Source organism: Rattus rattus, chromosome 2, assembly GCF_011064425.1.
Source record: "Rattus rattus isolate New Zealand chromosome 2, Rrattus_CSIRO_v1, whole genome shotgun sequence".
Lineage (NCBI taxonomy): Eukaryota > Metazoa > Chordata > Mammalia > Rodentia > Muridae > Rattus > Rattus rattus.
In genome coordinates, this window is record NC_046155.1 from 135,462,074 (window position 1) to 135,476,539 (window position 14,466).

General features: G+C 45.4%; 1 protein-coding gene across 1 annotated transcript in view; it reads left to right on the plus strand.

Moving 5' to 3' along the window:
* Positions 1–14,466, plus strand: part of Fam189a1 (family with sequence similarity 189 member A1) — a 406,652-nt gene that overhangs the window by 172,678 nt on the left and 219,508 nt on the right. The window contains exon 2 of the mRNA XM_032893466.1: positions 12,230–12,286. Within this exon, the coding sequence (XP_032749357.1) occupies positions 12,230–12,286 (57 nt within the window). The remainder of the gene's footprint in view (positions 1–12,229; positions 12,287–14,466) is intronic.

Genomic DNA, 14,466 nt, shown 5'->3' on the forward strand with positions numbered 1-14,466 from the left:
GAGACCAGAAGGCATGGGTGACGACTCCTCAGGCCTTAGAGGGTGACAGTGTGGTCCTGCTTCCCCCTGGCATGGCCCAGTCCTAAGATGAGGACAGGCACTCCACCGACTGACACATCAGAGCACAGACTTATAATTTCAAGAATGACAGGTCGCAGCAGTTAGTCACCCGCACTAGTGTGTAAAAACCATTCACCACAAGCTTGAAAAGTTTCCACACATCCGTCTTATCTGTTAAGACTCCTAGTGCTGTGTTATGTTTAAGGCTGACTTCAGGAACGTTTTAAATCTCTCTCCCATTTTCTTCTAGAACACTTGGGTTTTGTTCTTTGGTTCCACTACAATTTGTTCTCATAAAAAGATTAAAATGGAGATTCAGTTTTGCTGCTTTCCAAGAGACTAAGCCGGTTCACTTTGTATTGCATGGATCATTTTATCTCTTAAATATTTTAATTAGAATTGCACAGCATACGTATGCTACTCAATCCCCTCTGTTTTAAAAGGGAATGTTTTCCCCCATCTAATAAGAAAACCTCCTCTGTCCTTCCCTGTCCCCCACTTTAATACAGTACCTCATGTTGTGGTGACCCCAACCATAAAATTATTTTGTTGCTACTTCATAACTGTAATTTCACTACTGTTATGAATTGTAGTGTAAATATCCAAGTTTTCTGATGGTCTTAGGCGTCACCTATGTAAAAGTCATTAGACACCGCCCCCCCACTGGGGTCACGACCCACAGGTTGAAAACCATCGCTCTAAGCCTTTCTTGACACAGCTTCTGTTTTTTCTCCTATCTGGTCTGCTGGCTCTAGGCCACCCCGACTCTTTGCTTGCTGTCATAAATGGAGTTTTAAATTTCATTCTTATTTTCCATTTCTACTTGCATGCATCTAGGAAAGCTGGATGTCTGTGATTTACACACTCACGTCCTTACACACCTTTCCGTGGCAACACAGGGACAGTCAGTTAACCACTGTGCTGCCGTTTTCTTCTGCATATGGACACAGCATTCACACACACCTTTGATGACGGTCATGGCAGAGTCAAAGCGTAAATTCATGGCAGGTGTCTGGCATGTAGCCAATGCTCAATAAATGTGACTACTGACATCATATTTCAACATACTAATTTTTGTAGCAGGTAGTATGCTGAATCAGTCCTTCCTGCCTGCCTCCGCCCTCTGCCCCCTTCCTTCCTCCTCTTCCGTCTCTCGTGACTCCCGTAGACTTCTCAGTAAGCCTTGTTTTATCTGACAGGAATAGTCTTGCCCTCTTGTTTCCAGTCCTCACAGGCTTCTTTTCCACACTCAGCGTATCAGCTTTCTGCCTCGGGGTTTTGTTGCTATGTGTCCGAATTCCACAAGCCTAGTGGCTCAGAACACCCCAAAGTTAGTATTTCTGGGAACTTCCTGTCAGGTCTCCTGCATGGATCTGAATGCGTTCCAGATCCCTTTGCAGATGTCAGCCTTCGAACGTTCAAACATAAGCTAGCACAGGAATAGAAAACAGAGCAATAAACTTGAACAGAAGAATGGGATGCTTGGGTAACGGTGTTGGGAATTTGAGTCCACTTTGAAAAGAGTGAGAACACGGGGTTTGTATCAGGAATGCAATGATACTTCAGGGAAGGAGAAGCATATCAATGTTCATGAACAATGTGATTATCCTGTGGGTGCAAAAGACAGTTGATAAAACTTAATGTTAACGATGTAGATATCTTACTCTTAAAATTCTTCTGAAGGTACCAGTGTGGCTTGCAGAGCTGTGTGATGGCCTGGGACATCCTGGCCCAGTGTGTGCACAGTTATTTGACCATTGTCCCTGCATGTTGGCAGGGCTGTGGTGGGGATGGAATCCTTAAGTGAGCGACACTCTGACAAAGGGGAAGGATTTTATTGTGTACGATAGGATTTTATCATTCACGGGCTCCTTATCCATGGGGACACATTGTGGAAAGTGTGCTGGCAATCCCCCTGTCTCGGGGCATCATTGTTGAGGGACATCATGGAGCGTGCTTACAAACCTGCGTGCAGCAGATCAGCCACTCCATGTGACGATGCTTTGATTCTTTCATTTGCTTTTATAAGTGTGTGTGTGTGTGTGTGTGTGTGTGTGAGAGAGAGAGAGAGAGAGAGACAGAGAGAGACAGAGACAGAGAGAGACAGAGAGAGACAGAGAGAGAGACAGACAGAGACAGAGAGAATTGCTGAGTATCTACCGGGCTTCCAATTCCCAGGCTTTCTTCCTCAGCCTCCCCAGTGCTGACATTACAGGCATGTGCCCTGCTTGGCCTCTCGATCCTGAGAAGCCGGATGAACAAAGCTGCTACCATCATCTCTGTGACAAAATATACAGCTTTATCTTTGTCAACCAATGGGTGTGCTTTCCAAAGTAATGATCAAAAAATACAAAATATAGCTGAATATAGCTGGGTGGTGGTGGCACATGCCTTTAACTCCAGCACTGGGGAAGCAGAGGCAGACAGGTGGATCTCTGTGAGTTTGAGGCCATCCTGGTCTACAGAATGTCTCAAAAACAAAACAAAGCAAAACAAAAAGTACAGAATAGTACACTCCAACCGGTAACATTCTAGAATCTGGATCATCCACTGTCATATTTGTGGGTCTCTCATTGGCAGTATTGTGTTTTAGGTCTTAGATCAGTTCGATGGAGCAAGGAGTGGTTATCCTGGTGGGCCTCACCTGCTGAAAACCTCAGACTGTAACTCACGTCAAAGCTGTGAGGCAGGAGAGGAACCCTCTGGGTTTAAGTGCTGACCCCAAGGAAATGTGCAGCCAGGCTGGGATGTGTCTAAGAGCTGAGAGCAGACAAAGACAAGGCCCACATCATGCTACCCCCAAAATAAATCCTACCAGCAGCTCTGGGAAGTGGCTCTCTGCCTATGTAGGATGATGACTCTGGCTTTCTCAGGATTCTTTTCTATATTAATACTTTATTTAATTAATACTTTTATTAATGCATGTTTTCTTCATGAACTATCTTCTTCTTTCCTGCAGAGCCCCAATCTTCTTGAGTGACAGTGTCCTTTGCTGTAGAAAAGCTTTTCGATTTCATGAGGTCCCAGTTATAGCTGTTGCCTGTCTGTTGCATCCTGTTCAGGGCGTCCTTGCCTGCTGATGGGTTCAAGCCCATCCCGCTTTCTCTTCCGTCAGATTCAGGGTACCAGGTCTACATTGGGGTGGATAAATGATAAATATGGATCTATTTGCCATCCAAGTTTGACTATCAACATTGATGATGTTATCTTTTCTCTTATGTGTGGTTTTGGCTTCTTTGTCAAATTTCAGGTGTCCATAGGTGTATGGATTTAGGTGAATTTTTTCAGTTCAACCTCATTGGTCAATAGTCTGTTTTCATGCCAATATCATTCTGGTTCTATTACTTTATCTCGGAGTATAATTTAAAACTAGGAATGATGATGCTTCTAGCATTTCTTTTATTATTCAGTATTGTTTTAGCTAACCTGTGTTTTTCATTTTGTTTTGGAGTGTGCGTGCATATGTGTGTGTGTGTGTGTGTGTGTGTGTGTGTGTGTGTGTGTGTGTGTGTGTGTGTGTGTTTGGTTCTATATGAAGAAACTGTGTTGGCATTTTGATGGGCATTGCACTGAATTTGTAGATTGCTTTGTAAGCGACCGTTTTTGCTATATTAATCCTACCAACACATAAGCATGAGAGGCCTTTCCATCTTCTGGTTTCCTCTTTCTTCTATGTTTTGGAGTTCTTATTTACAAGCCCTTTCACTTGTTTCCTTAGAATTATCCCATGATTTTATTTTTTGAGCCTATTGTGAATGGGATCGTTTCCCTGATTCCTTTCTCAGGCTGTTTGTTGTAAATTCTAATGATATTTATGTATCAATTTTATATCCCACTACTTTGCTGACTGTATTTTCTAACTTAAAAGTTTCCTCTTGGATCTTTAGGGTTTTCTATATATAGAACTATCGCAGCTGCAAATAAGGATCCCCTTGATTGCCCTCAGTTACTCTATTGCTCTAGCTAAGCCTGAGGCACTGTATTGAACAGAATGGAGAGAGTGCCAGACATCCTCTCAAAACATTACAAATTATTATCAGTGCTTGCTACAGGCCCGTGGTTTTATTAATGGTGTCAGGTATGGGTTCCATCTTGTGGAGTAGGCTTTAAGGTTAGTTAAAAAATATAAGTAGTTGCTTATTCCCATAGCATCCATGGGCATGCCACGCTAGGTCAGCTGTCATCGCAGCTCCAGGATTCACAGCTGGCTGAGGTTGATAATGATAGATTCTTTTCGAGCACGGCATGAGCTAGCCAATGGGGATGAAGCTTCTAGTAGAGTACCAGCTAGATTTCCCCATGTTTTATAACTCAAGTGTATGGTCTCTTTACCAATAGGGTCTTGCCATCCAGCTGTATATGGTAGCCAATATGGTAACTCATTCTTGGTACTCTCTATATATATACATTTTGTTCAATACAGTGCTTTAAGTCTTAGCTAAAGCAATAAGACAACTGAGGGCAAGCAAGGGGATCCTTATTTGCAGTTGGACCCTAGGGGGAAACCTATTACTGTTACTATGTCAGATGAACATAGCAATAAAATGACTCCTAATGACATTCTGCTATACTCATGGGTCAGCCCACTGCTCAACCATCATCAGAGAAGCTTCTCCTTTCAGTAGATGGTAATTAACATGGAAACCCACAATGTAAAGGGAATAAAAGACATTAGAATGCTCAGCCCTAACTATGAGTCTCTGTTACTGCTCTCCCATCAAGGCTCAGTGATCTATGCTGAAGGTGGGACGGAAAGATTGTAAGAACCAGAGGTGATGGTTACCAAACATAAGAGGGTGAATGGACACAGAGCTCACAGAGGTCGCGGCAGCAAGTTCGAGCCGGACAAAATCCCTGCATAGAGTCCCGCCCTTAGCTAGGGAGTTATTGGCATGTGATAGCTGCTGGATAAGAAAATGTCAGTTTTTTTCAATGGAGTCACACCCGGTATATCAACCACATTCCAGGGCAGGCCCTGTGCCCAGGGGCAGTTGGACAACACAAACTGAACTTTACGTTTTATAGAGGGAGAGGTGGGAGGGTCTTTAAGGAGTTTGGAGGAGGGGATGTATATGTGTGTCTATATATCATTGGGGAGAGAGATAGATAGATAGATAGATAGATAGATAGATAGATAGATAGATAGATAGATATCATAGATAATGTTGTATAGAACCCTCAATGAATACATTTTTGAAGAATTTAGTGTATAGCTTTAAGTAAGAGTAGCAGAGACAGCTGTCATAGCCAGGATGGTGAGGGAGGAGAGGCAGAGGAGAAGGAGTCTTCAGAGAAATGCCCCAAACAATAGAGAATATCTGACCTCTCTATCCTTTCAAGGAAATGTTATACTATATTAAGTAGTCTGGGATAGCCTATGTGACAGTGAACATGGAGGAACCAGGTACCAGGTTGGACCATCAATCAGAGGCTGCAAAACCAAACCACAGGTAGCTTTTGAATTCGGTTTGGAAGAAGGGGAAGGGAACACAGACTCATTTCTGTTTCTGTGAGATCTGGCCCCTTAGAGCGACAGGAGCCATGATAGCACATTGAAGGCTTTCTTTGGGAAACTATGAGCGTGGTAGACTGGGGCAGCCCCACGAGGAAATGGTACAGAGGAGGCCCGGGTCTCCTGTAATGAGAGGGATGGTGAGGACTGAGTTCAAGAGAAGACATGGGCAGGGTTGGCATGATGGTGAGTTTGTTTCCTGGTGCGAGAGAAGAATGAAGGACTACAGCTAGATAAGCCTCGTCATGTGGCTGAAAGCCAGACAAGGAGAGAAACAGAGACAGGAAAGGGGAGCTCGGGATAGGAGGGTCTCTCCTCCTGTGTGAAACTGATCAGGAATGGCTTGACACAGAGCTGCAGTCTGAGTGCTGCGGCAGCTACAGCTCGCTAGGCAGCGTTCAGCCCAGGCAGATCATTTGCTCTACTTTTGCAAGAGCTTCCTTCTCCAGGCACGGAGCAAACACGGCTTCTTGGCAGCAAGCTGACTTCGCAATAGCTGTGGGCACACCTGCCGTGTGTTTGGGGGAAGTCATTGAATTGGCTCTCATCTTCCTTCTAGAAGGACGAGTTTCACTGCTTAAAACGTTGCCTCGTCATTTGCCTTTGAATCGGTTCTGATGATCTGAACAAAATTCTTGATTGTTGGCATCAAAAGAACATTGCAGCACTAAGAAGACAAGGTCTACAGAGCTAGCGTATTCCAGGCCTCTCTGTCCAGCAGTGGTACCACCAATGGAAAATATTTTTGGCTCTGACAGGGCCATTGCTACCTGACAGTCTGTTACCCGCTTCATCACATCTGTAGCAGGAACTTCTGGCTTAATTCTAATTTTAATCTGCGACGTCTCCCAGGTTGGGTAAGGGAAGTGGGAAAGAGAGACTTGGTATCCTTATAACTCACTGTACTTGAAAGGTGGAGCCTCCCCTCTCAGGCTGCAGCGTCCTGCCCGTTCTATTTTCTTTGCCTTTTCTTCCACAGCTCTTTAATTACATGTTACTCTTCTCTGACCTTCTGCAGTTTTTCTGTATTCTTGGCAAATTGTGGACTTTGAGTAACAAAATTGGTCAATTAAGTGGGTCAGCAGTCTCGTGGCATGGTAATTTCACAGCTAGCTTGATTCACAACCCCTTTACTCACAGGCATGATATAAAATAAGCCTACAGAACTACTGAGTCACCAGAACATGCCACAGCTCCTCACCAGAAACTGAATTTGGGTAAAAATTAGCTCAAACTAAGAACCAATAGTCAAGAAACAGAGGCTCTGAAATTCTTTTCTACTGTGCTCTGAAGGACAGACCTTGCTCCCTTGGGTCACAAATGGACAAGGACAGAAAGGAAGGAAGGATCCCCTCTCTGGAGCTTGAAGCTCCTTCTCCAGACTGTTCTGGTGTGGCCTTTGCTGTCCTTAGAACTGAGCCAGTGTCTACACTGCTGCTTCTGTGGAAGCATGGAGAGAGAGAGAGAGAGAGAGAGAGAGAGAGAGAGAGAGAGAGAGAGAGAGAGATTAATATTGTAGAATTCAGTGCCCCTCCAGGGAGAGTAACATATGCAGTAATTTGAATCTTTAATGTCCCCTAGGTCAATGTGTTGAAGTCTCAGTCTCTTGACTGGTATGATTGGGAAATGGTAGCGGTGAGAGGTCACATGGGAGGCCCCACAGGCAAGTAGATCAATGGAATAGAATTGAAGACCCAGAAATGAACTCACACACCTGTGGTCACTTGATCTTTCTTTCATGAAGGAGCTAAAACCATCAAGTGGAAAGAAAGATAGCATGTTCAACAAGTGGTGCTGGTTCAACTAGAGGTCAGTATGTAGAAGAATGCAAATTGACCCATTCTTAATGCTTTGTACAAAGCTCAAGTCCAAGTGGATCAAGGACCTCCACATCAAACCAGATACACTCAAACTAATAGAAGAGAAAGTGGGGGAAGAGCCTCGAACACATGGGCACTGGGGAAACTTTCTGAACAAAACACCAATGGCCTGTACTCTAAGATCAAGAATCAACAAATGGGACCTCATAAAATTGTAAAACATTTGTAGGAAAATGACACTGTTATTAGAACAAAAAGCAACCAAAAGATTGGGAAAATATATTTACCAATCCTACATCTGATACAGGGCTAGTAACCAATATATACCAAGAACTCAAGAACTTAGACTCCAGAGAATCAAATAACCCTATTAAAAAATGGGGTACAGAGTTAAATAAATTCTCAAGTGAGGAATATCAAATGGCCACGGAGCACCTAAAGAAATGTTCAACATCCTTAGTCATCAGGGAAATGCAAATCAAAACTACCCTGAGATTCCACCTCACATCAGTCAGAATGGCTAAGATCAAAAACTCAGGTGACAAAGACTATATGTGGACTGACCCTGGGCTCCAACCTCATAGGTAACAATGAGTAGCCTAATGAGCACCAGTGGAAGGGGAAGCCCTTGGTCCTGCCAAGACTGAACCCCCAGTGAATGTGATTGTTGGTGGGAGGGCGGTAATGGGGGGAGGATGGAGAGGGGAACACCCATCTAGAAGGGAAAGGGGAGGGGCTAGGGGGATGTTGGCCCGGAAACTGGGAAAGGGAATAACAATCAAAATGTAAATAAGAAATACTCAAGTTAATAAAATGAAAAAAAAGAAAAGAAAAAGAAAAACCTCGGGTGACAACAGATGCTGGCAAGGATGTGGAGAAAGAGGAACACTCCTTCATTGTTGGTGGGATTGTAAGCCGGTACAAGCACTCTAGAAATCAGTTTGGTTCCTCAGAAAATTGGACATAGTACTAACCCAGCTATACCATTCCTGGGCATATACAGAAAAAGATGCTCCAGCATATAACAAGGACACATGCTCCACTAAGTTCATAGTAGCCTTATTTATAATGGCCAGGAACAACCTAGGCTAGAAATAATATATATAATACATATAATATAATCTATAGTAGGCTGGAAAGAACCTAGATGTCCCTCAACAGAGTAATGGATACAGAAAATGTGGTACATCTACACAATGGGGTGCTACTCAGTTATTAAAAACAATGACTTCATGAAATTCTTAGACAAATGGAGGAACTAGAAAATATCATCCTGAGTGAGGTAACCCAGTTATAAAAGAACACACGTGGTATGCACTCACTGATAAGTAGATATTAGCCCAAAAGCTTGGAATACCCAAGATATAATTTACAGACCATATAAAGCTCAAGAAGAAAGACCAAAGTGGGGATGCTTCAGTTCTTCTTAGAAGGTGGAACAAAATACTCACAGGAGGAAATATGGAGACAAAGTGTGGAGCAGAGACTCAAGGAAAGGCCATCCAGAGACTGCCATGTATGGGGATCCATCCCATATACAGTCACCAAACCCATCACTATTGGGGATACCAATAGGTCTATACTGACAGGAGCCTGATCTAGCTATCTCATGAGAGACATATCTGCCAGAGCCTGACAGATGCAGAGGTGGATGCTTGTAGCCAACCATTGGACAGAGAAAGGAGTCCCCAGTGGAGGACGTAGAGAAAGGACTGACATGGCTTCCTCCTATAGGAAGAACAACAGTGTCAATTAACCAGACCCCCTAGAACTCCCAGAGACTAAACCACTAACTAAAGAATACACAGGGATGGACCTATGGCTCCAGCTGCATGTGTAGCAGAGAATGGCCTTGTCAAGCATCAATGGGAGGAGAGGCCCTAGGTTCTATGAAGACTGGATGCCCCAGTATAGAGGAATGCCAGGGCAGGGAGGCAGGGGAGGCAGGAGGGAGGGGGGGGTGGGGTGGGGAACACCCTCATGGAGGCAGGGGGTGGGAGATTGGATAGGGGGTTTCTGGAGGGGAAACTGGAAGGGGCATAATATTTGAAATGTAGATAAATAAAATATCCAATTAAAAAAGAAAAAGAAAAAAGAAGAAGGACATTGTAGACCCCTTTCCTTTCCGGCTTTGCTTTTTGGCCCTGGGCTGGGCTTTTCTTCTTTACACAACGTAGTTATACTGTGCCATCCTCAGCCACAGGCCTGGACAACAGAGCCAGTCATTTACTGAGAACTCCAGAATCGTGAGCCCAATTAAACCTTAGTGGGTTTGTGTGTGTATGTGTATGTGTGTGTGTGTGTGTGTGTGTGTGTGTGTGATATGCATGACTATGTGCTCATGGGTTCACGTGTTCATGTACATGTCTGTGCAGGTGTACAGATGTGGGGAGGGCAAAGGTCAGCATTGAATATTTATGTCTATCACCCTCTACCGCACGTTTGAAGATCAGATCTCTCGCTGGACCTAGAACTCAACTGGCTACACTGACTGGCCAGGCAAGTCCAGGGAGCCACATACCCCTTCCCCCTCCAAGTTGTTTGGCTTTTACATGGCTACTGGGGCCTGAACTCAGGTCTTCCTGGCACCCAGCATGGATTTTACCCCCTGAACCATCTTCTTCCGCTCCCTCCGTGCTCTGTGTAAGTTAGGCATCCCTGGTTTTTTGTTATGTTGATACATATACCCCATATCAATAGCTATTGCTACTCTGCCATACAGAAACCCATGGCTTAGATAATAAACATTTTTTTCTCACTGTTCTAAAGGTTACAAAGGTGGAGGCCAAGATGGCAGCATGGTCTGTGTCTTGTGAGGGTTCTCCTCCTGGCTTTCGGACTTTCTCATGTTGATGGCCCCCAAGAACTTTATTTGGCACATGCGAAGAGAGAGGTGGAGGGAAATAGAGAGGGAGAGCCCCATTCTTCTCAGCCAGTTCATTGTGTGTGCAGGGCTGAGTGGGTGAACCTAATGAATGGGCATAGAGGAAAGGGAGGTGCGTTCTAATGACTCAATGTACGGAAGACTCAGTGCAGCTGTGCCACTGACCCTTGAGCTAGCGTGCGCTCAGAAATGATGGCAGCTTTGGTGGGAATTTCAAATGAACCTCGAGAGAGGAATTTGGAAGTGAAGGGGGTGGAGTTAGAGTCTGAAATGTCAAGAAGGAGATGGAGATAGGGGTTATAACAAGATATCCACTAGAGAAATAGCCCTGTGAGCTACCTTTAAAAGGACTTGAGACCATGGTGTCTTAGAGTGATGGATCTGGCCTCATAGAGGAAGCCCTTGAGGGGATGTTTTGGTTTAGGAGATAGAAACCAAGTGGGTGGCTCTGGGAACCTTTGGAAGAATTAGACTCACATGCTTAGAAAGCCAGAGAGTTAGAAGCCAAGGGCCTCCCCAGAATTAGAGACTATCAGGAAGCGGTTACTGAGGATCCCAGGGAGGAGGATAAAGGTTGTAGTTAACTGTCAGTACTGACTGGAGGATTCATGTGCCTGCTGGGTTTAAGATCTGGTTCTGCCGACTGCAGATGGGGTGGAGGTGGCCTGCACTCTGTGACTATGGTGATTTGGATGAGAACGACCTCACATAGGTCATTCTTACTTCATCATTACTTGGTAGACCATTTGGGAAGGAATAGGAAGTATGGCCTTGCCAAGGAGGTGTATCACTTATGGTAGGCTTTGAGAATTTAAGAGCCCAGAGTAGGCCGAGTGCTCCCTGCTCTCTCTCTCTCTCTCTCTAGCTCTAGCTCTCACTCTCACACCTTCTCTGTCTGCTGCTTAAGTATTAGGAAGGAAATCTCTCAGCTGAATGCTTCAGCCCCATGCCTATCTTCTTCCCACCATGATCATCATAGACTAACCTTCTAAACCCATAAGCAAATCCCCAGTCAATAAGAATCGTTTTGGTTATGATGTCTAAGCACAGCAACAGAACAGTAACTCAGACAGTGACTGAGCAGACGTTGTAGCTATGTCAGTAGTATATTCTTCACAGGTCTGGCTGGCTCTTGTGGAGTCCCAGGGGAAAATCATCCAAAGTGTTAGTTAGGTCCTTGGGTACATGACTCAAGTCCTCAGTGACAAGTGCGTGTGATCCTTCTTTTCAGGATTTCATATCCAAATAGCTTGTCTATGATAAGGCCTCCTGAATAATTGTCTCACACAGCAAGCCAGAGCTCCCTACCCTGGATCTATTTAGATACAGGGGTAGGTAGGCTGGTGAGGGATGAGATTTAGGCCTGATCAACCAGGAAAGATGAGCATTGTTATGGAAATTTGAGATTCTAAGAGGAACCAGGTCTGGGAGGTGATGGCTTCAGATGTATTTGGAATATGTTGAATGGGAAAGCAACAGGTACAAGGAACAGAAACCACAGACAGGGAGATGCTTAACAGAGGGGACAGAGTTCTGGGCTGTGGAGACACCAACACAGAAAGGTTCTAAGTTTCCCATTGGCGTGGGAAGAGGTGACCAAGGTCTTGAGAACCTAGGATGGGCATTAGGACTCTAAAAGGAGACTGAAGAGAGCAGCTTGGGAAATGGGAAGAACATAAGGCGATACGAACTGCCAAGCCTGGACCGAAGGGATCTTCTTGGTGGATAGTCCTGTGATGGACCGTGTAGAACAGTGCCTTGTAGCATCTGGTGACCTCTCTGTGACCCTGAGAAGCAGCATTTCTGTTAAGTTGCAGAGGTTGACTCTAGATGTTGGATGGGGAGTAGCTTTGTCTCTTGTATGGATCTTACATGCCCTTTCCTGGGGTGGAACAGGTTGAAATCGGTCTGATTTCCAAGCGTCTCACCTCCCTCTACTCTCCTTCTTCCCAGGTGCTGCTGTCTGGACTCATCGGTGTTGTCTCCTGGAAGAGGCCTCTCTCGCTTGTGGTAAGTGGCACCTGGAGCCCCAGGCGGCCTGGGACAGTGCTTTACCTGCAGAGCATCGAGTGGGCAGGGCAGTAGCGGATAGCATCCCGCTGTTGGCAGAGGTGGTGCACAGCGTCTGCTCTGTGCTGATGGGCTGACACCTAAGAACTCCTGTGCATTGGCGTGTTACACTTCCCAGCATGCCCCTTGGGTGATTCCTCCTCTCACATCCTTTATGTTTGCTTTGCTTTAGTGACATACCTTGAGGACATAGAGAAAACAAAGACATTTTGAAAGTCTGGCGGCTGATGCTTTTTACAGAAACTAAGTGCTCCCCCCCTCCCGTGTGTGTGTGTGTGTGTGTGTGTGTGTGTGTGTGTGTGTGTGCACGCGCGCACGTGCGTGCAGATACTTACATAGAAACATAGAACAGCACACATTGTACCAGAGTTCAAGAAATGTTAGGTTTGGGGTGTGTGTGTCTCTGTGTGTGTGTTTTGGAGATGGACAATAAGTTGTGGCCTTTGGAAGAATTAAACTCAGATATGCCCAGAAGCCAGAGAGTTAGAAGCCAAGAGCCTCCCAAGAATTAGAGAGAGAATATCATGAAGACATTTTTGGAAAGCAGAGGGAGGAGGGTAAAGGTTGTAGTTAACTGTCAGATTGGAAGTGTGTGTGTGTGTGTGTGTGTGTGTGTGTGTGTGTGTGTGTGTGTGTACACACACACACTTTATAAACTGCCTGGGTAAAAATTCTTTCTTGAGTAGAATCATTACGGGGCAGGGTAGGGAGGCGTGGACCACACCAGGGGTGGGGAAGGATGATGGGTTTTCCCCCTGAGAAGTACCCCACGCATCTCTGTGTGTATTGATCTGTAGCTTGGTCTTCTCTGTGTGTGCATTAATATATTGATGTGTCTGTGTCAAGACTAGAAGAACTTTGATGGGCGCTGAACAAGACAGTGTGGTCCTGTTCTCCTTTTGCATTAATCAATTATTTAAAGTCTTGTTTTAAGTGATAGGACTTGGAGATAATGATGCGTTCTAAATATTAATGGAAACAAGGGAAAAACAAATGCGTTTGTGGAAGAGACTTCCTTCAGGAATGTGGCTGTGAAATCCTGAAACAGTGTCGGGGAGGTAGTGACTTGGATTCTGTTGAGCCTCCTCCTATATAGTTCAGAGGACAGACTGCCTTAATTTTTTTTTAATCTAGAAAAATTCAAATGTGCAGAAAAGTGGAAAGGAGAGGAGGGGGTGGCTGGCATAGTGGGTCCTGGTGTACCCTCCACCCAGCTTCAACAACGACAATGACAACAAGAACAACATCTGGCCTTTCTTTTGTACCCTCTATATCCCAGCCTCCAGCTCTTTCCCCTCTTGGATAGGTGACCTTATGGTAACTCCAGCATGGAGATCAAGAAGCTGGCTCTGTGCAGAATGGGTTGGCAGTACACACACTGGCTGGGGACCAGCCATAACTTCTGAGCTGTCCTTAGCAACGCAGGGACAGTCTGTTCCATCCCTCCTCAATACCCCCACAGGACGGACAGATAAAGATCTATGATGCCTAACAAAAGGAAACTCTGTTCCTTAGGATGGACAAAGAGAGATACAGCCTGCCACCCCCTTACTCCACTTCCTGTCCGAACCCCGAGATGCAGATCCTCACGCAGTGGCCAGGATTCAGGTGCCTGAGCAATGCCTTATGGATGTGGCTGAAGTGTATCCTGGGAAAGCCGGAGGAGAGTTTTTGGAGCCTCATGCAAGGAGAGAAAGGCAGCAGCTGGGCCTGCCGAGGCAGTGTTCCAAGTGCTTGTTCCCAAGGCCTGCTGGGTGACTGGTGCAGGAGCAGCTGCTCTCTGGAAGGTGCTCACATTCACCTTGTCTTGACTGATCTCTTCCCGGGTCCCAGCTGGAGGAGGAAGGGCTTCACTAGGGAAATGCTAGCCACTGTGCCAAAGCTCAGATTTTGAGTGGCTCTGTGCAGTATGAATTCACTCCCACTGGCTCTCCAGTGCAGTCACTGCTCTCAGCTCATACTTTTTCCTCAGAAGGTTTCAGAGAATCTTAACACTTGGGGTTCCCCCCTGTTTCCCGATTCGGTGAGGACACATAGGAGGTGAGGTGGGGATGGGTCCCCTCGGCCTAACAGTGACGGACATCATGTATACATCTCTCGGTAAGAGCTTGTCACCGGGT